General features: G+C 39.5%; 1 protein-coding gene across 1 annotated transcript in view; it reads right to left on the bottom strand.

Moving 5' to 3' along the window:
- IGF2R (insulin like growth factor 2 receptor) overlaps nt 1-27417 on the bottom strand; it is a 62540-nt gene that overhangs the window by 19469 nt on the left and 15654 nt on the right. Inside the window, exons 4-30 of the mRNA XM_086631522.1 lie at nt 25908-26006; nt 25323-25452; nt 23472-23592; nt 21358-21472; nt 19655-19817; nt 19325-19505; nt 17980-18083; nt 17324-17488; nt 16869-17009; nt 16358-16504; nt 15314-15445; nt 14764-14911; nt 13421-13598; nt 12719-12834; nt 12171-12333; nt 10484-10663; nt 9353-9454; nt 8546-8647; nt 7719-7893; nt 6080-6247; nt 5336-5479; nt 4475-4653; nt 4025-4112; nt 2319-2525; nt 1806-1936; nt 1029-1126; nt 38-174 (exon numbers count right to left, since the gene is read on the bottom strand). Of these exons, the coding sequence (XP_086487648.1) occupies nt 38-174; nt 1029-1126; nt 1806-1936; nt 2319-2525; nt 4025-4112; nt 4475-4653; nt 5336-5479; nt 6080-6247; nt 7719-7893; nt 8546-8647; nt 9353-9454; nt 10484-10663; nt 12171-12333; nt 12719-12834; nt 13421-13598; nt 14764-14911; nt 15314-15445; nt 16358-16504; nt 16869-17009; nt 17324-17488; nt 17980-18083; nt 19325-19505; nt 19655-19817; nt 21358-21472; nt 23472-23592; nt 25323-25452; nt 25908-26006 (3814 nt within the window). The remainder of the gene's footprint in view (nt 1-37; nt 175-1028; nt 1127-1805; nt 1937-2318; nt 2526-4024; nt 4113-4474; nt 4654-5335; nt 5480-6079; nt 6248-7718; nt 7894-8545; nt 8648-9352; nt 9455-10483; nt 10664-12170; nt 12334-12718; nt 12835-13420; nt 13599-14763; nt 14912-15313; nt 15446-16357; nt 16505-16868; nt 17010-17323; nt 17489-17979; nt 18084-19324; nt 19506-19654; nt 19818-21357; nt 21473-23471; nt 23593-25322; nt 25453-25907; nt 26007-27417) is intronic.

Here is a 27417-nt window from a genome sequence, read left to right as displayed (position 1 = left end):
TAGCTACAGCAAGAATATATTTTTATTTTGCACTTACTTGCAGCACCATATGGTACTAAGGATGTGCAGACATTAATATAGTATTTCTGTGCAGAAGAAGATAGAGCAATTGCCTCCCAATTCTCTCTATGCCGTGTCAGAGATGAAAAATCATAGAAGTTTCCTTCATCATCCCTGTCAGAAAGAAAGTATTCAAACTAGGAGGCATTTAAAAAAAAAAATCCAGTAATTTTAAGTTACAATTGTTACAATACTACAATAACTTTTAAACTAATAACTCTATAAGCAGAGTATCATGCTGGAAAAGAAATCTGCACCAGACTCATTGGTTCCTACATATCTCAAATTCAGTACAGAGATATATCACTGCACCAGACATCCCCACAGTAACTGTCCACATGCACACAGACCTCAGCCAGTGCAAGAGTAATTCTGACTTTTCATTGAAGCATGCCGGCTTTCAGTGCATGGCAAGCACAAATGCATTTACATTGGATTGTTTTGCCTTAGGGTAGAAACCTATCATGATGCCAGATGTTAAAACTCTGGGCCAATTATTAGCCACATTGACCCCACTTAACCAGTTATTAGCTCATTAAGATTTGATGTGACAGAAATAGATGACATTTTTCCTGGAGCTTTGTTTGGTGGAAGTTCCAAACAGACAGCAATTGTATTCTTGTTTAAATTAACTATAGTTAAATAATAACTGAACACTAGTAACAACCTAACATGCTCAAGAGTTCAACCATCAATAACTGCATACACAACAGTTCACTTTGATAGTAAGCTTATTCCCCAGAAGAAGCTCAAATAAAGTATTTTTCTTCAGTGAAAATTAGTTTTAGGAAGTACAAATTGCAAGAGTTACTCAAAATACATAGCATTGGCATTGAATGCCACATTAGCTGGTTACTGATTAAGTCAAAACACAATAGCTACAGTGGCAGTATTGCACTGAGTTGCAATAGGCTATATTTGTTTCTGTCATCATACAGCTCCATTTTAAGTTTGTGGAAACAACTCACTTGTAGGAGCACTCAGTAGATTTAACAGGTGGGCAAGCATACTGAGTATGCCATTCAAACATGTAGGTGCAATCTGGAGTTTCCTTCAAAAATACAGGCTGAAAGATCAAAATACAGAAGGAATTAACTTTCTCATTCAGACACACTGAAGCTACCAAAATGTCTCAGTCTTGAGTCAAAAAGATCCAGGAACTTGTATTTACATATTATCTTACAGCCACACTATGTCTCTGACCAGCTGAAAGCATGCCTTCTCCCAAACCTGACTTTATCCACATACACACTCCTGATAAAAGGGCAGCCATTAGGAGCTTCTGCCTCCCCCATGAAATAAGGAGAAAAGCAAAAGTAACTCTAAGCACCATTGTTTAAGAACAGTAAGGAAAGATACTAAAAGCAAGTAACCAGCTTATTTTGGTTGGGCTTTTCTGCAGATTCATCCTCCTACCTTTTATTTCTTACAAAGAAACAGCTGGTATTTTGGGGAGAACATCCCTTCCCAACATCTCCAAGAGCTTTGCTAATGGCAGGCATCCCTTAAAGGAACATGTCCTGACTTTCTTAAAGCATGACAAAGGTACCTTGCATAAATACAAAATTCAAAAATATTTCTAGGTTTTTATTACCTCACATGACCCTTCTATCTCCTGTCTAATCTGTAAATTAGGCAGTACTTGAAGTAGGTTGGTTTCTGTTCTTCACCTTACCCTTCCACACATTAAGAAGAGGGTGACTCTGAAAACAGTACATACAGGAAGCATATGTTTTGAAACTAACCTCAGATGTAGTCTTGTCACAATAGAACAATATGGCAGTTGATCGTTCGTATATGTTATGACATTTTTCTCCATTGGTGTAATTAATCATTATTAAACCGTTTTTGAAAGTCAGTTTTTCTGTAAGCAAGCCTAGAAGCAAAGAGTTGAGAAACGTAAACAGCTAATCCGGTAAACACACGACTGCAGTAATGCCTCTGGCAACAGGGTTACACAGACAGCAACAACGCACAATAGAATACTGACAGAAACACCTCGGCCTTCCTCTAAAACTTGTGACCTAGTTATTGATGGAGTACTACTCCAGTACACTAGGTTTGAGCTTATTCCTAATTGCGTGTCAAGATAACTATATGCATGACGTTTCATTTGCAAGTGAAGCAAAAGCAGTAGAGTGTTTCATCTCATAAGATGGACAAGATAAGCAAGAAGCCCTCTTCTATCACAGAGTAGCTTCAATTACGGCCTGGTTAATCTTCCCATTCTCTAAGTTCCATCCAATCAGGTGCTATACCTGCTACTTTTCTGAAAGTATCGTCCGTCTTCTTTACTTGACACGATGACACAGTGTGAGCCTCTGTTTTGCAAGGTTTTGTGATTTCTCCACAAACTCTGAAGTAGTAGTCATATTCATCTGTACTCACTTTTATGTCTTTATTGGCAAGTGGCTTCAGGTTATAAACATGACCATACCTTGGATCTTTCACCTGGCAATCCTCTCCTTCAAAAAAAAAATTAAGAATTTAAAATACAATTTAATGTCTATGAGTCATGCCAAATATACTTAGGACAATTAAGGCTTACTAGCACAAATAAGGCCACAAAAACGAGTAGCTGGCACTTTAGGGCAGTGATACTGAAGAACCATTTTAGTCCAGCTAAGCAGCTCGTTTTGGGAAGTCAACAATAGCTAGAACTATGAGACTAAGCTACAAATGGAACACCTCTTTTATAACTGCCACTAAAGCAAGATGCAAAAGTCACACTGTAGTTCAAAAACTACCTCAAAGCAACCTCACAGGTTCTTCCTTCAGCCATGCTGAAGGTTAAGTACAGAACCAGAGACACCAAGTCCAGCACTTGCTTAATTATCTGGAAAGAACAAGATCACAAGGCCAAAACAAAAGTTGTCCTAGATGTCAGTCTTGTGTCTTCTTTTAATAGGTATGAAGTTTGCCAAGTTAGGAAATAATTGATCATAGGAAATGTTAGCTACAGCTTACAGCTCTATCAAGATGTATACAGAAAACGTTTGGGAAAATTCTGGTTTGGTGAGTCTAATCAGCTAATATACATCAGTAACTTTGCTGCTGATTAAGTCCTGTTTTAAAGCAACCCTTTGCTCAATATTCTGAAGCTTTTAAAAAAACCCATCAGATGGTATCACATGACTGTTATGCTCCCCTCAATCATCCAACAGGTTGGTACCAAGTTCAAACACATCACATCAGTTTCCCTCCCTTCAAAACCACAACTCTTATCACCAGTGCCCTGTACAGTAACCATGTGCTACAGAGCCATAGCTTGTAAACCTTCCTCTTACATCACATGAAATCACTGGCAGTTTCAATAACGTCTAGGACTGTTGCAACAAATCCTTTACAGGAAGTCTCGATGTTTTATGAGGCATTATCTGCAAGTTGCAAAACAAAGCCTGCAAAGGTAGAAAAGATACCTGCGCACTCAACTTCCTATCTAAGAGTCAAACGAGTACCAGAACTAGAACCCGTGATTCCTTCATGCATGTCCTGGAGTCAACTGTAAACTCTGACACCCTCCTCACCGGTGTCTCCCTCACTGTCTAACAAGGGTCAAGTTTACAGTATAGCTGCCAGTCTTCAGTGAGGGACAGGGAACGACTGGCCAGGCAGGATCAGCTGCATTCTTATGAAACCTGATGGGTTTTTTTAAGATTTACAAGACACTAGCAAGTCTGCCTGTGATTTAACAAGGCAGTACTATGATTTGCCAGAGACATCGTTATCACTCTATCTTCTTTCCCTAGATAGGGAAGTACCTTTGCCTATCATCCTAAATTGTACTTTTAACATTAGATGTGACTCTTAGTTGGCTTAAAGCTTAAAGAAGAGGCATCCCTCCACAAGCCAGCACCCTTTACAGAAAGATATTCACAGCGCAAGAAACAAACATAGCTTCACTAAGTATTTACTACTTGTACAGATTCGTTTGATATTTTAAAGCTCAAAGAACTACGCTTACCTTCTGCTTTGTGAACAGGACATGCTGCCAAGGTTCTCCAAACAAATACGAACTCACAGTCATCCTCGTGCTCAAACACTGGTGATCCCTACAGAAGAGCACCATATGAAGGAGGCTTACTAACAATTATATTGCAACTCTCAAAACATACATGCAGAATCCTTTTTTGTTGCAGTTGCACAGTCCAAGATCTCTATTATCAAATTTCAGTACTCATTTTCACCAACAAGCTGCTTTTGGTGGCTCACAGGGTTCCATGACAGAGTTCACTGGTGTGTTCTATAGGTTCAGGAAAGCAGTAAGGAGAGACAAGGGAAAAGCCTGTATACATGATATTACTTTTTAGAACCAGCCTCTCCGTTCCAAGAGGAATAAACACTGTCTATTTTGTTATAGGAAGTCCAAGCTCTAAAAAAATCCTCATTAATAGCAATTGGCACAGAAAATTACCATTGTTTGATCACACTGGAAGATTATACGTGTAGAATAACGCTGCTTATCTTTGCATGTGTCACCATTCAAGTAGATAATGCTTAATGACCCATCAGTAGCAGCCTGTGGGTTTATCTGAATGACACCAAGATTCTTGCTTTTACCAGCATATTTCACACAAGATCCTATGGCACCACCTACAGGAAAAACAGAAAGTCTGCATTTTAATTCAAAGGTTTGACAACTACAGTTAACTTTATTGTAAAATAACATAATGGAGTAGCTCTAAGACAGCTTTGAGCATTAAAGCAGACTGTGTCAAATTCCTGAAGCAGAACACAACCAAAGGTTTTCATAAATACAGTTACAAACACCGTGTGCCTAAAGCTTTTGAGGAATAGACAAGTTACTGTCCTGCATTCACTGAAGTCTTTAAAACTGCACTAACTTATCTGCTCCCACAGACTGATAGAAGACTACAGCAACAGGTTGAATAAATCAAACTGGCTAGAAGGGCAATAAGACGTGGCATAAGCTTCTCATTCCAGCTTCATTCAGTTAGGAGGCTTCAACGACATTTACCTTTCTTCTTTAACAAATCGAATCAAGGATACAGGCAAATACTGTCCTCAATGCATTTTTCTGAAATGCATTCCCACACATCCCTGTGCAAGAGTCCTCAGGAGCATTAAGACTGCTCTCAGTTTGAGAAAGTCTGTTTATTATACCCTTGACATACCTCACCCAGATCTATGCAAGTTCAGTGACTTAATGGGTAGGATTCAAGAAATCCTACTAAAATAACCAGATGTCATTCTGCATAGAAGGTCTTCCATCAGATGAAGTCACAAGTTAAGAAATGCTTGCCACTCAGCTTACCAGGGCATCCAGGCACATAGGGCAAAGGCTTGCAGACATTCAAGAAAAACGTTCGCCCCTTTGCTTCTTTTGAAGTGTCTATAGCAACCCATGGTTCACCATCTTTGCTCAAGTCACTTAAGTCATACTCATTGCCAGCAGCATCTGAAAGATACGTGGTACATACAGTAAGCTGAAAGAAGACCTGTTAGATACCTGCAGCAGTATTGGGCTTGAAATGATACAAGTTTCACTGATGAACACACATAATTCAAAGTAATTTTCAGAATCACATTAGATATCCATCGAGAGAAGGTACTGTTGCCATAAAAAAACATCACTACGTCAAACATGTCGCTACACCAAACATAGAACAGAGCTCCCTTGACAGTGACTTCCCACAAGTAACTACTCCACAATTCACAGGTGCATTTTTCCAGAGGCCAATACTTACTTAATCCATTTTCTTTAGAGTTGGGCTGAAGCAGAACCCAGTTGTGATAAGGATTATAAGTTTGCAAAGTAGTTATCAGCTTTCTCGTGTGCACCACTATGTTTCACATTAGCTTCTTGCCTGCCTTCATAAGTTAATCCTACTTCAAACAACTTACCTCCTCTCCCTCTCTACAAGTTCTATGAAGACTTAAAGTCTTACAATTGTCTTCACAACAGGTATTCTTAAAGCCCTTCTCCGCAGAAGTTTGCTGTTCAGTTAATCCTTCCAATATTTGTTGGACAGAGTCCACCCAAATTCCAGGTACTTACCTGTAACCTGGCAGTCTACAGGAGCAGGAGCACAGGCCAGAGCTGTGTGAAACTCAAAAAAAGTATCATGGATATCCAGCACACTGTTTATCTCTTCATGCACAAACTTAAGCTCTCCAGGATATGAATCATTACAGATGAAAGTCACTGTGAACGTGTCTGATGTTCCTGTAAAATAAACACTTATTTGCTTCTGGTTCACTCAGTAATATCTGAATTTAAGGTCAAGCTAACATTTGACCTTAAAATTTTATAACAGTTTCTTAATACTAACTGCTTCAAGGAAAACACTACCTTATGGTTTATGGTTTTTTAACTGTACATACACAAGCCTTCTTTAGAGACCTGTGCTAAATTGCCAAGCAGCCACAACTGTGTCTCCAAATGGGAAATGGGAATATCTTGACACATTTCAAGAGCATAATTACCTTCACTGAACTGTACTTCTTAGGTCTTTGACATGATATATTTGAAGAAACAGAAAACATAAAACATCAAGTCAGCTGTACCAGCAATCTCCAAATTACATCACACACAAAAGTTTCAGGTTTGGGAATTTTGTTTGTAAGAAATTCAGTGTAATGACTGCAGAACAAATAATACTGATAATATTTAAGCAATATAAGTTGAGTTCTGTTTAGTCCTCCTCTCCACAGTCCACAAGAAATGGAATTATTGGGGCGAGTAGTATTTGTCATCAATGTATTCTAGTGTTATCAAAATGGTAGAAGCTCTCAAAGCAAAATACATGAGATCACTTGTTTCTTGTTGCACATTAGGTACAAGAACATCATGACTGGGAAAAATAAGAGATATCATCATAGCAATTTGTACAAAGAATGAACATGCAGGAGCATCTGAGGTCCCTGAATCCAAAATCCTGTTTTCCTAAAATCCTTTTGTTGTTAAGATGCCATATGCCTTTCTGTGAAAACTCAGTTTCAGTATAGTTGGAGAACATGCAAAATCCAAAAGCTAGATACACATTTTTGATTAGTCTTATGGGTGAATCAGACTTAAAATCCATATAAGACAGTATAAGTTTACTGAGAAATTACTTTTCAGATATAAAACAACTTTAGAGAGCATTATTCACGAAACTGAAGCTTAAAGTAATGACTTCGCTTAAAATCATAGAATGGTTTGGGTTGGAAAGGACCATAAAGATCATCTAGTTCCAACTCCCCTGCCAGTGGCAGGGACACCTTCCACTAGACCAGGTTGCTTAAAGCCTCATCCAACCTGGCCTTGAACACCTCCAGGGATAAGGCAGAAAAAGAAGAAAAAAAAAAAACAAAACAAAGAGCATTAGTTCATTTTGCTTGTTTTCCCAATCTGACTATTTGTTTCTCCATGCAAGGAGCAATATTTTTCATCAATTCAGTAAGGAAAAAAAAAGTCCTGTACGGTATTTGGTCTACTTCCAGGAGTTTTGAAATGTGCATGTATTACTAAAAAATGAGCCGTTACCATTCCGAATGATTTGATTTCCTCCTAAAATTTTCATATGAACTAGCTAAAGTGACTAACACCAAGCTCAGTAGGTTTTAGTACATGAACAAAGGAAGGAATGAAGACCATTCACAGAAAGTTTGTATGATATTAACATCCATGTCCACTGTATATTTCCTGAACTCACCTGATTGCACACGAAAAGGACCTCTGTAGGTAAGAGTTAGAAACCCTTCACCAGACAGATACAAGTTTTTGTCCAATTCCACCAGTCTCACGGATGACAGATTTTCTGCTTCACATCCAGCAACTGTTTTGCCATTGATTTTACCACAATCTGGCATGGGTCCACAAATGTTTAGCTAGAAGTTTTGAAAACATGTGGGTGTACACAGTATTAACTGCATCAGAAGAATTAGGTCCACATAGTCATTGCTACATCAGTAAAACTCACTTGTGAAGAACTATTTCAAAACAGCGTGAAATGTCTGCCATTTCTAGACTGCAAGACAATCAACTATAATACAGGAACAATATCCTCAATCTTCAGCTTATAGGGTCCACATTCTCCCCACTACAAGTACAGGATGTGTTTTAGCAAGTTTATTCTTAGACTAAAAACCACTATGGTAGTATCTGTGGACAGTCTAGGACTACTGATACACACAGATGGCATTAAGAACACTGATATGGACAGATTAAATCCCTTTCTAGGCTTCCACTGTCTGTTTCTTCAGTGCCAGCAGGTAAACTGGTACTATACAACAGAGTCTGTAACTGGAAAACCATGTACAGCCTCACAAGTGTGGCTACATTACGTTTGCTAAGAACCAGAAGTTTAATGCTGAGATGAATCAAGTTATCTTCCATTCCTCCCCTCAAGCACAGTACTTTCCTGCCAACTAAAATTTCGTAAGAGGACTGAGTCAAAGCTCCATTTAGTCACTACGCAAGATAGGAAAAAATGCAACAATAGCATCCATAAGCAACAGACTGTACAGTCAGAATCCTTACCAAGAACTTCTTCCCAATGCCACTAGCCATATAGCCTTTTTCAGAAGCTAATGGCTGCAGATCAAACAGAAAGCCAGTGTTTGGATCTCGCACAGAGCAGGACTGAAAAAAAATTACAGCAGCATTATTTTCTCCTGCGTTTCTTCTGTTTTAAGTTTTACCTCTAACTTGTTTAAAGAGACAAAGTAGTGATTTGCACACATTCCTAGCCCGTGTACTAATCAGTAACCTAATTTGGACAACTAGAATACAGTTCTGGCAGTAGCAATGCTTCATTCAATTCTTTTGCACAGTTGTCCATTGACATCAGCCACGTATGAACATATCAAAGTGCAATTTAACAAATGACATCTATCAGGTTAGCTACGAGCAAGGAAATTTTAACTGAAGGTTATTTTCACACTAATGTGTTTACATTGAGACCTGTAAAAGCAACCAAGTAGCTCAGTGTAAAGATAAAAAAAAAGAAAGCCTCATTTGATAACCTGTACACAAAGAAGGATAATATATACCCTTACATACAAACTCAGTTTTACTAGCAATCTTGTAAGGGAACGAAATATCCAGTGCCACAGCAAGTTAAGTTGCTCTCTCTCTCTCTCGTACTTGAATACTTTGGCCAGAAGTTACACATTTCAGGAACACTTGAAGAAGAGAGCAATAAGATACCACATGACTCCATCATGATCAACTTCAGACTTTACTGTAGTTAGTTTTCTCCAAGAGTCATTTAAACACAGTAACCAGGAGCACTAGAAAAAAATAGCACATTTATACTACGAATACAATTATGTCCCCCTTTCTCACCTGAGAATCATCTTTTGTTTCCTTGATTGGACAAGCAGCCTCAGTTTCCCATAAGAACGTGGCCACACACTCCTGAATAGCTATAAACCGTGGGCTGCTACTCTGGAAATAGATTACAGAGAGAAGACCAGAATAAGTGTAACAGCCAACACCTTCTCACATTGGAGTATTCCACTCTAAGAGAAACTGTCAGATTCTTCTAAAAGACTTCACTACAAAAGCATGCAATGCCAACCCTGTTTCCCCTCTCTCCTGTTTATGTTGAAGGTCACCGCTGAAAACTTCGTCTAGCTAAACACTCATCACATCATTCAACTTTAGCAAAGAACAGAATCTGACATCCAAATATTCAGATTAAATTTAATACTAAATCTAGACATGCATAACCAGATCTTGCCTCGGTCTAACCTTTGAACAGTTTTGGGGTATAACGCATAGTCCACTATAAAAAAAAAGTAAAAATAAAGCAACACAAAACTGTTAGCTGAGGTAACAAGGTAACAGGTGTATTAATTATATACATATCATTTAGCATTTTCAGGGAAAAGTAAAGCAGGTCATAACTGCTCCAAGTCACAGATTTTCACCATATCTCTTGGGCTGAAGATCATGTGAGCAAGGGCAGTAAGACCTCCAGATTCACAAACTAGCAAGAATTAAGCCTAGGCAACCCTTCAGTCTAATGACTCCCTCAGTCTAAACTTCAGTATGTTGAGTTGTATTTATAGATTTAAGTATTCCTCTAAAATCAACAAGCTACAGAGGATGCAGAAGCTAAGCCTGAAGATACATTTTACAATATTCTTCCTCTTAAGATGGTCTGCAATGTTTTCGTGTATTATCTCCTCAGTCTTAAGTCTCTGTGTATTTTGATGATAATTAGATTAGTCTGAAATATTACTGTCCACTAAGGCTGTTAGTTTTTAACTATTTCTTGCTTGAAACGCTCAGTCTGAGACACACACTTCTCTAGCATCTAAGTCAGCTTTGGTTTTACATCTCTATTTTAAGTCCTCAAGAAGTCTCTTGTATAGTGTATAGCAGATTCATGACATCTTCACATAGCTTCACGTTACATGATGGAAAAATCTACTATGATGAAGTAACAACTGAATGATCATTTGTTCTTACAAGAGTGCCCTCGGAACAGATGAAGTGGATGGTGGTGGTGTAAGTAGTTTTCTTTCCATCAGCATCAATGCACACAGAGCCATTTGCATAGGTTAGAAAAATGTGTCCACGTCTTTCAACTACTAGTTCTTTGCTGGCAACACCCAGATTACTAATAGAAGTAACTTCGGAGTAAGAAACCTAGAAATAAAGAAAAGCATGTCAGTAATTCTAAACTCAAGTGAGGAGTTGTAGGTACAGTCAAAAGAAGAAAATGCCCATCACAATAATCTTGTACACAGAAGGTCATCTTGAGATTTTTTTAAGATAACAAAGGAGTAGAGATCACTCCATCTTTCTCTCCCAGTTTCAAATATTTAACAGACAAGCACCATAAGCAGGCGTGGTTTGTTTTTATATTTAGTATAAGGAGACTGTAGTGCCTCACAATAGCCACCCTCATCTCACCAGCTACACATCTTAGGAATTTAGGGACGTCTATGCCTCATGCACAGTAAGTAGGATTTAATTTGTATGGCTTTTTAAAATGCAGTATGTGGAAGCCTCCAGGCACTCTTAGAATTGACCTTAGGGATATGCCATGCTTAGCAAAACCTAAAAAGCACTACCAGAAACTGAGCATTAGAACAACAGTAGGTGCTACTACCAAGGTCCAAATTAATCTTCACTTCTGCAAGATAACTGCTGTTTTCCATTTTTAAGAAACTGGTTTAAGTTAGTGACAGCAACAAACAGAAGAATACACATCCAAAGCAGCTTTGTCCACAAAGACTTCTGCGCTTCCTCCTCTTTTTTTTTTTACCTCTGCATTTAGGTTGACCCTATGTGCTTGCTTTTTACTTCAGTGTCTTCAGCAATGAAGTAAGTAATGAAGCCCTAATGGGTCTATACATGCAAAGTAAGTAGCTTGACACAACAAGGACTAATGCAGGCACAGGGAACTAGTAATATTTAGCTCAAGTGCCATGATGGTGATGTACAGATTCAGTCACTCAGACATCCTCTTTAACAGTATGGAGGGAAAGTGTTCTCTCCATTTTACAGAAGGAATAAGAACAGGTTGGTGAGCCTCTAGTTCAACTTTCCCTACAGCTTTGAGTAGCACTGAAGCCAGGGCTTGGGCAAAATTCAATCCAGCCCGTCAGCACAAACAGTCCCATGATAAACAGTTACACTTCAGAGAAATACAGAAGTAGAAGCCTATAACTACCACCATCTTTTTTTTTTTCTCCCTTGTTTTGCTTGGCAACTTCTGCTTAATCTACACCTCAAAGCCAAAGAGAGCTCAGAGTGGAGTGACAAACAATCTTTAAACACACTTCTTTCACAGTTCAATCTAAACCAAGCCAGAACCAAGGCAGAATATCCAGGAGAGCAGCTTGTTCCTAAAGCAAAACTAGCAGTCTCTGAGATTGCAGCAGTTTACACAGAAGAGATGCAGTTTGACTTTGCAACACAGGACAAAGAATCATGCATGTCAAACATGACATTGGTACACTTGTAAAAATTAAAGCTTTGGTCTTTAAAGAGGTCTTCCATTCTGCAACGATTATGCCAACAGTACAGATAGACAGAATACTACTATATTTTGCACAAAGAAGTCAGAATTCATGTGCCTATCTTGCATACCCCTTAATCTCACTCACTTCACAAACCAGCTCTGAGCTGGGATGGAAAGGCTACTCACATGATCATGCCGATATTCCATCTGACAGACAGATGCTCGACGGTCACATCCTGGGACAGCAATCAGTGGTCGACAGACATTTATGTAGTACTTCTTGCGCTCATTTGGTCTTGAATTCTCCATGGCATACCAGTTTTCACCTCTCTTCTCAGATTTTGCTAAGCTGAGCAGGAAGACAAAGTTCTACACTAAGAACACACATTCTTTATAGATTCTCTCTAGCTTTCTCTATCAGTCTTAAGAAATAGAGCAATCATGAGGCATTTCAGAATAACTTTTTCCCCTTATTTTTAAGAGTTACAATTAAAAAAAAAAATACTTCTTGGAAGTAGAGTACAGCTGACTAAGTAGTAAGTTTTTATTAAGCAAAACCATCCCAAAAAGTCAACTTCCATCTTAGGAGGCAAGTCCATATACTAGAGGGAAATACTGTCTTCATATCAAGATACTTGCAGTTAAGACTTAACTGGACTTCATCCAGCGCCAAGCTATCAGCCAGAACACTAAACTAGAATAGTCAAATCATGTTGCACATGTTACTTTCCTACCTTGACAAGTCATATTGGTCCATGGTGTTGGGATCAGTCACAACACATTCCAGTGGCATTTCAGGACAGGCAAATTCAGTGTACCACCTGAAGTTGTAGGTATAGTTATCTTCTGTCTAAAAAACAGAATAGGTCAGTGAGGCTTTCCACACAGAATACTTTGGCTCACACCTACTCCTCTATATGTTAAGCTTGTTATTTCACTTTGGTTCTGGGATATACCTTCTCAGACTGATTTGTGTAGGTCTGTTCTGTTGTAGAACTTGTCATTTGCTGTGTCACCAAAAATTACTCTTTCCAAAAATCACAGAACCAGAGCAACTAGAGTGATGTTAACTGCTGTCTGCTGTGTGACACACAGTCCTACCACTTGTTACTTGTTAGCTAGTTTGCTTTTGTTCAGCTAGAAATACAAGATGATCAACAGCACTAGTAATTACATGGCCCAAAGAATGAAGAAGAGAATGAAGAGAAGAATGAAGAACCTGGATTCAGACAAACAGCTTACTGTTCAGTGGTCAAAACGAGCTTTATGGCTGCAACAAGAGGAAGATATACCAAGAGAAATAACTATTTCTCTTAGTCTGCTTTACAGATACTGGATATTTCCATCCCTGAATTTCAGCTTGCACTGGCCTAGCAGCAATTACTGTTAGGATTTGGGGATGGAGATCCTTTCCTTCTTCATACAGAACTTCTTACCTGATATTCAGGCTGACCTCTTCCAGCCTGATGGTCACACAGGAAAGTTATAAGTGTAGATCGCTGTGTTTTCTTCTCATTATTGTATGCAGTACCATTTTTGTAGGTCAACTGAATCAGACCATCATAATACGAAAGTTTGGAACTGGGAAGTCCAAGACTCCAAAACTGATCCTTACTAGAAAAGAAAAAGTGGGCTTTGAGACTGAAGGCGAAATTAATTCTGTCTTTAAAAGGCAGCTTACAAGTAGGAAGCACATGGGTAAGTATATAGGAGATACCATAATAAGACAACATAATTAGGTAAGGTTGACTAGATAGAAGTGAGCTGGGATCAATAGAATGCTGCCAAAACGAAACTTAAAACATGAACAGGTGTCGTTCTTCGGAAAGGAAAGGAAGTTGCACCTTGCTTGAATATCTAGAAAACTTAAATGCTCCCTTTTCTAGAGGAGTGACAGAAATATCAAGTTCCCATTCTCCAGAGTAGAATTCAAACTGGTTCCATGCAAATACACGTGGACAGTGAAGATCTAGCACTGCACAACAGCAAGTCTTCTCAATCAGGGAAGAAAACTGCCTTCACATGCTTTTAGCCCAGGACCAGCTTCAGTTCAGGCAGGCTGCTTTACTGTGGCTTAACACTGACTTCATCAGACCTATCCTGACCGCCTTCCCCTGAAGAAGGTTTTTCGTACCTGCAGTGAACTCTTTGGCTAGAGAGTAACTCAGAGTCAGCTCAAGTACAACTGCATGTGTTTGCGCTGTACTACATCTCTGGCAATAGGCTGACATGGAACCTGAAGTGTATAGATGGTATCTCAGACATAGCTTGTAGAAGATAATAGCAATGAGGCTGTTAAAGTAGCAGTACACACTGAGACTGTGCCTGCACAGCACTGTTAGTAATGGAAATACAATGCAAAACCCAGACTCTGAGCTCCAACTCTGTATAAGGCAGCCACAACTCATCCCAAGCAAAACGGTGCTTCTTTAGGTCAGCTCTTAGAAACCAGCTGACACAGAATTCAAACTGTGGGGCGGTTTAATACAGCTGCAGCACTTAATCTACAGCTTGCAGTACGTACAGGAAACACAAGGGAGAGCAACAGACATTCAATCTCAAAAACTAGCTTAAGCAAGATTACACGTGTGTGCACTTTGCTTAAAACAGATGGCAGCATTAATTACTGCACTACCAAATAATATTTTACATGCAAATTAACTGAATCTATTGCAGGTAGCACAGTAATTACTTTACAGGCAAATTGCTTGCTGTTACACACAGAGAACATCATGCAACACAAGATATTCTATTACAGATAACAGGACTAGTTACTCACCTTTGTGTTACTTGGCATGCTGCTGATTTCGTGTGACAAAACTCATCCGGCACACTGCCACAGATGTTTATGTAAAACAAGTATTTAGTAGTATTAACTATATAGGCCCCGTTTTCCTTGGCCAGAGGTGATAAATCAAAAGAGAAGCCTAAGTAGGAAGGAATAAACTTTATCAGTTTTATTTTTTCCTGCCATCTTCCACAGGTTTTGATCCCACCAGACACACAGCTAGTTCACTCTGTCCCACCAAATAAGTCTCCTTCCATGTAATTATTTTTCCAGGAACAATTTCGACACATTAAATGCATGTTTTCTTATATAGAGACATGTACGGCAGTAAAATGCATATTACACCTATTCCCCCTCCAGGGGAATATTAAGCTCGTGCTGTTCTGATACTCCATGCACACGTGCTTAAAACTGCTGTGCTCAACTGTTGTGGGTGTTAGACTTCAGCTGAACTCGCTTTGCTCTTGTGCATCAAAAGAACTGTGCTGTTAAGAAGTTCTATCCCTCATGACCTTTCAATCTGCTAAATATAAATACCTACCTGCCTGAGGATCAGAGACTTGACAGTTATCTCCTTCAGTTTTAGACAGGACACATGCAGCAGCAGTATACCAATCAAATGCATATGAACATACACTCTCAGACATCAAGATTGGAGCACTTTCTAGATCACCTGGTATCACAAGAGAAATGTGTTACACAGAGAGAGACAGGCTGCCAAAGGGAACTATGAATTTAAGCCTAGGAACACTAACTCCTCCCCAAGAGCAGACCAAGATTAACTGTTGAAGTACCTCTCCTCTGAAAATGAGGACTAAATAGAACCAAAAATTCCTTGCACAAATTCTTTGCACCCTACTCCCCAGAACAAAAGTTTAGTCCAAAGGTGAAGATGCACTGCTCAGTCTGTTCCTGAGTACTATCATAGTCTTTGAAAAAAATCTTTGCTTTGATACTCAAACCTGGTGGTTTGCTACAAAGCAACAGCTTTATTAGGAAGTTAGTGCATAACCTCATCCTAATAGCCAGCACACTTGGAGAAGTCAGCTTCCTCAGTCTCATGTAGAGCAATACAGGTTTTCTATTTCCCTGGGAGATGGTTAAACTAACGGACTATTACATGGAGATGAACAACATTAGCAACTTCTGCAAATGCTTTTGTTTCTCCCAAACTGCAAGCAGTTTAGACACAAAACATGCTTATTGGAAAAGGTTAAAGTATCTGATCTCAGTTGGGAACCAGTCTTTCCCATCAAGACAGTTTAAGGATAGAAAGTGCTTTGTATAGCTTCCAGGTATTCGTGGAGCTTTAAAGCATTTAAATGTACTTTTAGCATGTTTGGGAGAATCTTAGTTCAAGAGACTTACTCAAGGGTCTTTAAAGAGTACTCGTATAAAAGCTGAACAGAGCTAAATACCTGCAATCACACTGTTATCATCCTAGTAAACAAACCACAATGCTTCAGCTTTTGCATAGAAGGAAATGAGACAACGGAACATGCTAATATTTAGCACTCGTGTCTGGGCATATTAGATGACCTCCAGTTTTTAACTGGATCAGAGAACAGGGTGTGGATATTCTCACCTGGTCTGCACATTAGAGTGATGACAGTTTTGATTTTTTTGTTAACACCACAGCTGTCTCCATTTGAATAGGTAAGTTGAATATTTTCTCCAACCTTTTTAGGAGAAGACATAAATGTTCCAAGATTCTTACTCTTGTTTTGTTTATCTGTAAAGACAGTAAATGCATCACTTTTGTTTCCCCGGAAAGAAGTGAAGTGTACACTATTAAGAGACTATTAACTAGCAAAACGGAAAGTCTTAAGAAAGCATATGATTAGGAGTTTGTTTTCAACCTCACCAAAACCATGCTACAAAGCCTGGAGGAGAGTGTAATATCATTCTTTAGTTAGAAAAGGCTGCTTGCATTGTTTCTTCTCGGAAGAAACAAGAGAAACATGCTCCTAACTTCTGTTTCCTCAAATAACTGAAGGCACTCAGGGCAGTCAACTCCATTTGCAAACGAAGTGCCAAGCCTTCAGAGCCTTAAAAAAAAAAAAAAACACCAAAAAAAAACCACAAAAAAGACTCACCTACAGAGCAAACAGCAGCAGAATCTGGGCAGTTGGAAGCTCCTCCTCTCTTCAGCACTTTATGGCAGACATTGATGTAATAATGCTTCCTCCCTACCTCCGAAAAGCTACTGTCCACAGCTTCCCAGTTCTGGGCTAACTCTGAAATACAAGCGAGTCATTAAGAATAAGTCATCTGGCTTAATTGTTCTAGCCTCTCCATGGCAAAATGCCTTTATCACAAAAAAGGATCCACATTTAAAACAACTTAAAATGACAGAAACCAAGGCAGTCATGGATATGACTACTTTCATAAGGCATTCACTCCTTTTGAGATGAGGAAAGTGAATGCCAGTACCCCAGAAATCAACTAAGAAAAGCCAAAGCTGATTAATATTCAGCTAAAGAATTGCACGAGAACTGGCACATAAACTCAGGACAAAAAAGTAACTGAAAGCTAGTTTTCATTGCCATACCTGAACTGCGGATCAGAGGTGACAAGTCATAGTGTTTTTTCTTATCGGCAACTCTGCAAAGGAGATCTTCTTTCTCTTTAACACATGCATATTTTGTATCCCAAGTAAAAAAATACGTGCAGTCCACTTCACCAGTAAACACTGGAGTTCCTCTACCATCATTACCTTAACATTGAAGATGGAAAAACAGATGTTACATTTCCAGTGAAAGAAGGAGAGAAAAGCAACGAGTCTTGAGGACTAGCAATGAGCAAGGAAGATAAAAAGCCTTTTGCTGCACCGGACTTGAGTTTGTGGTTTGTTTTCGTTTGTTTCAGTTTGGTTTTTTTTGTAGTTGGGTCTTTTTGGTGTTTTGTTTTGTTTGGGGCGGATTTTTTTGGTATGTTTTTGGTTTGGTTTGTTTTTTACTGTTGGCGAAGAAACAAGGCTCTTTTACACCTCAAAATTCTTGATCATGAGTGTAAATTTAGAATAGTGCTGCTACTACAGAGGACAAAACAATCCTGCCAACCATAGAAATAATTAGTGCTTACTCTAACAGTATTTATTCCTTGTGTTAGCTGTGGAACAAAGCATGCATTCCTTTGAACATAAGGTCTACTAGCAAGCACAGAAGTCAAACCCTGAGCTGAGTCATCGTCACTCATTCAACTCACCTGCTGTTTCATTGCACTCAAAGTTTATGACAGTCATCCTCTGAAAGCCGGAACTACACGCATCCCCATTCGGATAAATTAAAGTGAGATCCCCATCAGAGTATCTGAGTAAAAAGCCAGTTTTAGACAGAAACATGGGATCAGACACAATCACGTAGTGTTCTTCACATAACAGAAGCCACATTCTTGTTTATTTAATAATTGTCTCAAAGAGAAAACAAACGCTTGTTCAACATTAATACTGACATTGCTACTGCAACAAAAGCTTGCATCCACTGATTTTTCCTGGTTACTTTTCATGAATCTGTACAAAGTTTAAAGAACTCTCTAAAGCTATACCAGCTTTGAACAGAATAGAATATCTGTGCTTTCAGTTAGAATAGAATATTTCAGCTGGAAGGGACCTATGATTATCATCTAGTGCAATGCCTCACCAATTCAGGGCTGACCAAGTTAAAGCATGTTAAGGTCGTTGTGCAAATGCCTCTTAAATGCTGATAGGCTTGGGGCATCAACCATGTCTTTGGAGAGCCTGTTCCAGTGTTTAATCACCCTCTCTATAAAGAAGTGCTTCCTAATATCCAGCCTAAACCTCCCTTGGCACAGCTTTGAACCATTCCCATGCATCCTATCACTGGATACCAGGGAGAAGAGATCAGCACCCTCCTTCTCTACGTTCCCTCCTCAGGAAGCTGTAGAGAGCAATGCGGTCACCCCTCAGCCTCCTTTTCTCCAAAGGTGGAATATCTGTTCCCATTAGTCTATTGAATGATTATTTTTGCAGGTGGAAGAAGTCATACTTCCTGGAAGATCGCTCCAAGTCTGTCACATGCTTACAGACGGAACGGAAGACCATATCTAGGTGAATAATCTCTGCTTTGCCATCTCAAGCAAACTATTGTCCCAGTACACCACTTGGGAATCCTGAAGTTCTTAAAAAAAAAAAAAAATCACAAAATCCTGGACTTGAGTAGTCTTGGATATGATTAAAGCATGCTCTTGCAAAGAGATGTCCTCTGGTTGAGGACGGCTTCTAAAACATCCAATCCTAATGCTACTTCATATGGAAAACTTGAGGAAGGCAAGAGACAACATAGCACAATCTGCAATTCTGACACCCAAGTTGATTAAAACTTCTTCCCTGTCTAGGCAATGGCCTCTACCAACCCCATCTGCTCCTTCATTCGCTAATACTGCCCTGGTATACTGTTAATGTTTTTCTATACAAAACAAAAAACTTGCATTTTGTATCAAATACTGCTTACATGACAAATAAGGGCTTCAAATTAGGAAACAAAGATCAGTCATTCAGAGAAGTTAATAGGGCTAAAGAGCCTTTACACACCTTAGGGTTTGGTTCTCAAATCTTCCTGCCACTTTTTGCTGGTTATTTGAAGATTTTACTTGGCAAGATGAAGTGTATCCTGTGCTGTCCTTGCAGTTACCTGCAGTGGTTTTCCCACATATATTCAAGTAATAGTAATACTCTTCTTTATCATCTTTGGCTAAATATGGTGTGACATAATCTGAATGAATAAGAAAAAGAAGAGAGTTCTAAACCACAGCAGAACAGATGTAAAACAACCAAATATCTATAGAGGAAATTTTTCCTGTCTTTAAACATGAAACTGGAAAATTGACGACTCACATCATAAAAGAAAAATAGCGAGCTTACCTGGAAGCTGAGTAAGTGGTCTTAAATCAATGGAGATATCATGTTGCTCATTAGTCAGAAGACAGCTCTTACTCTCCAGGTAATCCCTGTGACAGGCATACTCAGTAACCCACTCAATTTCATACCGGCAATTTGTTTTTGCTGTGAGTTTGGGACCTGCACTCTGATACAGAAGTGAACAGAATTTAAATTCCAAGCACACAGACTTATTTGAAATATAATCTTAAAGCAACAGTATCACATTCATTTAGGGTCAGTAATGACTAACTTCACCTGTAAATTGCTTAACAGCTGCAAACATTGTCTCTGGCCTCTCAGAAATAGGTGTTGAGAAGAAAGTAAAACAGCTCTTATTAATGATGTGGCAAACTAGAAGTCTAAACAGAGGTGAAGTATCAGGCATTAGCAGAAGGTCAGCAGCAGTAACAGTACATTAAAAAGCACTTTTCCTTAACATGTTGGCAAAAGCAGAGATACATAAACCCAAATTGCTAAGCACAGCTTGAATTGTGTTTGCCTCAGAGGAGTCCTCAAAGAAGGGGGCAGAGATCAAGCGTTCTCCAAAGGCAAAGCAGCATCTTAGACACTGGTGTTTTAGCAACTTTGATTCCCTCAGTCCAAATCAAGACTGAAAGACATTTGAGAATTCTATAGCAACCACTTATCAGATGCATTTTCTGTAGTGAAATATTTTTTGCACCTCTGGGAGAAGGGGTAGTCTTGTTTTTCCCCACTTTAAAGTGAAACATTTAGAAGCTCACTTTGTTTCATAACTCTTTCTGCCACTCACTAAAACAACAGGCTGATACACAGGAAAACTATCAGGTAAGTTACAGGCACAAATAACATTAGCAATACTATTCATACTACACCTGTGCGTAGCTAGAGCAAGGTATTACAAAGTGACAGTAGAGAAAGACCTATGGTTTGTTTCTGCAGTGATGAGGATGAAGTATGGTATCTATCTAGGTCAGATGAGAGACAAAACATTAAACTAAGTTAGCCAGATGAGAGTTCCTCCTTCACCAACCTGCAACCACAAACACCACAATATGAAATGGCAGAGCATTAGCAACAGCCACTCCAACCCAATTTAAGGAGTGCAGGTGACTGACATTACCTGGCATCTCAAAGTGCTCACCATACTGCATTAAAGCTAAGCTAAAACTGTGTCCTGTAAAAACTGAGCTACTGCTTAACACAACAGATTTTACTTTAAGGTAGCAGGAATTAATGAGCCTGCTTAGTAAATGACAGACTTTTGCCATGCAATGATACTTGCTAGCTTTTTTTTTTTTCCCCTGAGGAGTGCCAGACTAATAAACAAGTTACAGACAACGGTCATAAGCCTGCTAAGCCTGACTGATGATGGAAGAGCACTCATCAGCAAGCAGAGCTCTGGGCCAAGAACTAACACTGTACTAACTCTGTCCTGTTCTCAGAGGAAAGCTTTGAACCCAGTAAAGGGCAACCAAATTCACCAAAACAAGAAAGAACACACCCCTGGGAAAATGTTATTTAAGTTCTTGTTCATTTCTTATATTCCGAAAAAAGTCTTCTAGAATTTGTTTGGATTCCTACACTCTTCACAAGCTGCAAACCAGGAGGATTTCTATTCCCTTCAGCCTTCGATAAAAATGAAAGATAACGCACACAAAAGTTAAAGACCAACCATTTAACACAAACTAAAACAGCAAAGTTACCTCTTCTCCCCTCTTTGATGGGCATACAAAAGTGATTGTCACTGCTGGATTATGGCCTAGGCAGAAGTCTGGCTTTTCTTCATCACCATATATTTTCTCATAACTCAATACCAGCCTAGAAGTAGAAAACAGCAAACCAAAAATACAATTAAGACACTATGCATTGTACAGAAGGAGGATATTTTTGAAAGAAAATCCACCATTTGCTAGATACCCTGGCAGGATATAACAAAGTAGCCCTGCTCCTGAAAAATGCTTTTATGGAGGTCTTTATTCCTTTAATCTTACGGTTAATCAAAATAAAGATTAAGACAGTCTCAGCAAAATTACTTAATACAGCACCCTCTTGCACCCCAGTTAAGACTATGCTCAATGCCTTGTAATCCATATTGTAGTGAGAACTTGGCTGATAGTCACAAGAACACTCTAGCTTTGCTCTCAAACTGCTGGAGAGCAGATGTGATAAACACTTTTGCAACTTTTAGAAGTAATAACTACTCATGTTTTACCACATTCCCACACTTTACCACCTCCATACGTATAATCTCTTTCCGTTCTGCTCCCAGAATTAAAAGCAAGATGAACTCATTATTAGATTGACAGGAGCAAGGCAAGTGGGACAGATCAGATAAGGCAGGAGTAGAATGAAACATGGTAACTATCTGACAGGGAGAGATAAATAGCCAGATGACTTGGATGAGAACACAAGACGACTAACACAACTTCCCCAACTAAGCATTACTGTTGTGTACAATCTAACAGGCAGAAGACAACAGCTCAGAGGAGTGACAGCCTGGCTTGAGGTTAGCCACACCTGTAACTGCCCTCTCTATGCCTTAGGACACAGATACACAATCATCTGACTCTCTTTCCAGACCACCCTGGTCTGATTGAGCACATACAATGAATTTTCCTCAAGCAATGAAGAGCTCTTCAATCCTAGCAGGGATAAGATAAAGCTTTCTCAGCAAGCACTTTATATTACAGAGTACCAGTTGCACTTTAATATGAGAACAAGCCTGTGCCTCCTCAGATGTAAGCTTCTGCCTTGGTACAGAACACATCTGCCACTTGATTCATGCTGAAGAAAAAGCCCTGCAACAAAGGACTAACAACGTAATTTGTAAACTAAAAGAACACCCACAATCCTGTCACTGAAATAACTCTGTTATTAAACTGATTTATTCTGCTTGTTTTCTTCAGCTTGTATCCGAGATAAAAAAAAAAAAGTACTGCAGAAGTCAACAGGGTAGTATTGACCCTACAGACAAGGCAAGCAGGCTCAGATGACCTGAAGTTCAGAAAGATCAGCATCTTAAGTCCCCAGAGCCACAATGGGTAGTTTAGGTGGGGTTTTTTTGTGGGTTGTTTTTTTTTCTTCTGTCGTTTTTGGTTTTGAGTTCTTTGGTGGGTTTTGTTTTGGGTTTGTTTTTTTTTTTTTGGGGGGGGGGGGGGGGGGGGGAAGTTTTTTGTTTGTGGGTTGGTTGGTTTTTTGGTTAGTTTGTGGTTTTTTTTTCCTCTTTCAAGCTACACTTCCAGTACAAAAGGCAGCAAACAGAACAGAGGCAGCATCAAGGAAACACTTTCTCCTAGTCCCAGCTCTGCCACCACCAGAAACAATAAGCCTTTCATTGCTTATCTATTTCTTCTATTAAGAACTCATTCATGCAAAAATACAGAAGGGCAACATCCATTAACTTTTAAAGTACTCCTGGGCAGTAGAGTGAGCCAAACACAGTGCATAAACCCAAAGAGAGTCCAGTGCATTTACCCTGTGCGCCCTCAAGACGGCAGGTAGGATAGGGTCAAATCTCACTCATCTGCTTGTGGGCAGAGAGCAGCAGTCATCCCTCATTTCTGAGACTTTTTCAATTCTGTAAGAAGGAGTCTTTCACAACAGAGAAGAAAATTCCATCTGTTATGGCAGTACAACAGGATGCCTGAAAAAGACTCTGCCCTGCCACTATTTGAAGAATTTTTTTCTGCCAGTGCTTCAAAATTGAAGTGATATTGATGTTCTAAGTTTTAGAAGACTCATCTGTTACTAAGATTGGTTTTTCCAGCCCAGATGCCTGAGAAGTGTTCACAGAAGTATCACCACAAAAGTTACATACCTGTCTTTGTCATGAAGTTCCAGCTGCTTCTGTGGATGGCCAACATCGTATGCCTGACCTTTGTGTAACAAGCAAGCAGCACTGCCCGCAGGGCAGTTTGTGGTCTCTCCACTTGAACCTCCTGTTACAGAATACAGAAAACAGAATATATGACTCAGTTTAAGCCCTGCTGTACCTGAAGTATCTTGCTATTTTATTTGTGGGCTCACTTATCACTCATTGCTTTACTCTTTTCTAAAAAAAAAAAAAAAAAAGACCTTTAAAACAGGTTACATTCAAATGTGACACTGGCAAGACAAAACCTGAAGTGTTTGTGATACATAAGGGGAAGCTCACGCTGCCCTGTTTTTGGACAGCAAATTCATCCTTCCTGCCAAAGTAGCTGCAGCTAGTTTCCAGTTGCTAGCATAGCTGTTGGATGCGTAGGGCTTTTTGAATTTCTAGAGGTGCGCAAGTTTTGGGTGAGGGTTTTTTTTTTCCTACACCACCAAAATGATACCAAGTAATGCGTAACCCCTCCTTACAGGGAAGCTTTTTTCCCCCTCCTTTCTTATAAACCAGCTTATTCAAAGCTGTCAGCAAAAAGTTTCAGATTAACAGGATTTTTCACAGAATAGACCTGCCACTAAAACTAGAAGCATTAAAGCCATAACAGGCACAAAATACATATTTAACTGCAGAATAAAAAACAGTGAGAGTATACAGCTAAACTAGCCTTTTCAGCAAGTTTCAAATGAGTGATTTCACTGGTTTGATTCCTTACATATATGGCTCCCAACTGACATGAAAGTGCTAGCTATGCACCATTACTTACTCAAGCACCGAAACACTATCTTAGATGCACCTCAGGACATTCACTTGGAACTAAGCAACAGCCTGAACTGGAGCCCAAAGTAATAAACGTAGAGCAAAAGCAAATCGTATCGTGGGCTGTATCAAAAGAAGTGTGGCCAGCAGGTCAAGGGAAGTGATTCTGCCCCTCTACTCAGCTCTCGTGAGACCCCACCTAGAATACTGTGCTCAGCTCTGGAGTCCCCAACATAACAAGGACATGGAGCTACTGCAGCAAGTCCAGAGGAGGGCCACGAAGATGATCCGAGGGCTGGAGCACCTCTGCTATGAAGACAGGCTGAAAGAGTTGGGGCTGTTCAGCCTGGAGAAGAGAAGGCTCTGGGGTGATCTTACAGCAGCTTTCCAGTACCTAAAGGGGGCCTACAGGAAAGCTGGAGAGGGACTTTTTACAAGGGCATGTAGTGATAGGACAAGGGGCAATGGATTTAAACTGAAAGGGGGCAGATTTCGATTAGATATAAGGAAGAAATTTTTAACATTGAGGGTGGTGAGGCACTGGAACAGGTTGCCCAGAGAAGTTGTGGATGCCCCATCCCTGGAAGTGTTCCAGGCCAGGTTGGATGAGGCTTTGGGCAACCTGGTGTAGTGGAGGGTCTCCCTGCCCATGGCAGGGGGGTTGGAACTAGATGATCTTTGAGGTCTCTTCCAACCCTAACCATTCTATGATTCTATATGAAGTGCTATGAACCATCTCAGTCCTATCTGGCAGTAAACTGAAGCAGCTACAAGGCAAGCTGAGCTCTTCCACTCATTCCAGTTTAAGTCAACTTTTCTAACAGTACTTGTCCATCCAGAAGGGGTATATCTCTGAACACCTCAATAGCTGGAGACTAAGACTTGGCTTCACAGAAAGCAGCCTTCAAATCATCAAAAGTACCTTGAAGCAATAGTGCAAAATACTGATTTTTGGTCATAGGACAACCTCAACTGAGGCACTGGAAAAGAATCACACTACTAGAAATTTATACACCAACAGGTGACACGAGCAAGTGTTCACACCTAAGTCCCTGCAGATGTTTATGAACAAAGAATCATCATCAGAATCATCCACCAAGTAGTGTCCTGAAACTTGGATGAGAGGATTCAAGTCATGTTTCTTCAAATCTTCATCAAATACATAGCAAGGGACCTAGAACAACAACGAAAAATTACATGCAATCCATGCTACACAAGTAGGGAGAAGTTATGAACAGGCATATATAAAGACAAGTTAATACATGGAAAAGGTTTTTACTTCTTGAAGCTCAAATACTAGACTAGGCTAGTACTAAATATTAGTTTCAAATATTTATAGTTTCAAATACTAAAGCTAGATAAAACATGACTAAAGGCATGCAAAGTTAGACTGTTCTGCTCTAGATTTTTAGTGGAATTTTACTATAAACAACCATCCAGATGGCAAAAAAGCTTGAAGAGTTATTTAAAATTCTCAGCTCCACCCAATTCCAACAGATGCTTTATATGCCTATGAAAAAGTTAGGTCTATGGAGGTTGTTTAGATGCATTTAGGGTGGGGGCAGCTGGTTAGAGTAAAATTGCCAGACATGTGAAGAGTAACTTCTGCATGGATAGTACATAGATTACCTCTTTCACAGGTTTAAACAAGTCTTTCTTGCAAGCCACAAAGGTCCTCCATTCAAAATAGTGTACACACTCTGTTGCTGTTACAAATTCAGGGGCACCCTATATAAAGTAGAAAAAAAAAATAATTCTTTGAAAGACAGACTTCAGTTTTATTCTACATTTGTAGACAGCACGAAGCTCATTCAAGAAATTAAGAACAAGAGAATACAGCACATCACAGAGCAAGGGCATACAGTTGCTTAATAGCACTTGTTAACAGCAGGTTTGTTAATTAACAGCTTTGTTGAAGATGCAGGGTGCCAAACCCTTCTCAGACTGTATATGCACCAATTCTCATTAACATGTGCCAGTCCTAATATGCAGCAATTGTACTGCATCTTTTACAAGCCCTCACTATGCCCATTGATATTGGCAGAAGCACCAGTCACATCTTGTTGCTAGAAAGGAAAACATCGATACAAATATGTACACATAGACAAACTGCAAGGCAATGCATTGTTTACCAGTTCCCTGTCTTTTATCCTACAAAGAAGGCTGATTAGCAATCTCTTCTGCTACACGGAAAGAATACCTCTGATTTCAGCTACCCATTTTTTATAGGCTCATATTACACACATTTCTATCTATTTCATGAAGGTTCTACCATAATTCAGGGCTGGACATTCAACTAAATATCTCTACTTTGAGAAAGACAACAAACAGATTTTTCCATTCTCCTTCCACCACCTCATCTAGAAGCACTTCAGCATATTTAAACCAATTCCCTCCCTGTTTAACTCTGCCATAAAAGCGTTGGAAACAAGTTGTTCCAGACACGATTATAACACCCTTTTATGAGGTCACATGAAAAATAGGTGTTAGAATTCTGCTACCTAGAAGTTTGAAGACCTTATGATCTGGTGTTACAGCTGAAGTTGAGCAATAATTTTTAATTTAGTTTAAAGTGTCATCTGCTGAAACAGAATAGGCAGTATTTAAATCTTTGCTGCACTGGCACTTTGTTTGAATTGGCTAGATTTCCAAGAGGGGCTGTGCAACAGCATCATCGGTGTCAACGGTGGCACTAGTAAGTACTTATCTCTGATACACAAACATGTAAAATGATCACAGTCTGTACAGAATGTCAAGCTGTGGTATCAGTGAAGTGTGTGGAAGATGTAACTCCAAAAGCAGGTGCAAGTGAACTGCACACACACACACCCTTAGTAATTTTTTGGAGCTTTTCATTCACACTTCAAGCAGATTCGCACAAACAACTACTCCCCTAGAAGCCCAGCTGGACATGTAAGCACTATTAGCTCAACGATATGCAGACAAAATTTAACACTTACTGTTGTCACGTATGCTGACCCATAACAGAGGTCAGTCGTTCTCTCCAAAGCTATTCTATTAAACAGCCATGCTAGGTCCACAGCTTAAGCACAGCCAGTGTTTTTCAAATGCTCTCATTGTTACAGCACCCTGTACACTGTTGACCCATTCCTCCATATTATGCTCTTAAAATATTATA

The sequence above is a fragment of the Tauraco erythrolophus genome, chromosome 2 (genome assembly GCF_009769465.1).
Source record: "Tauraco erythrolophus isolate bTauEry1 chromosome 2, bTauEry1.pri, whole genome shotgun sequence".
Taxonomy (NCBI): Eukaryota; Metazoa; Chordata; class Aves; order Musophagiformes; family Musophagidae; genus Tauraco; species Tauraco erythrolophus.
This window is presented reverse-complemented; position numbering and strand designations above follow the sequence as displayed.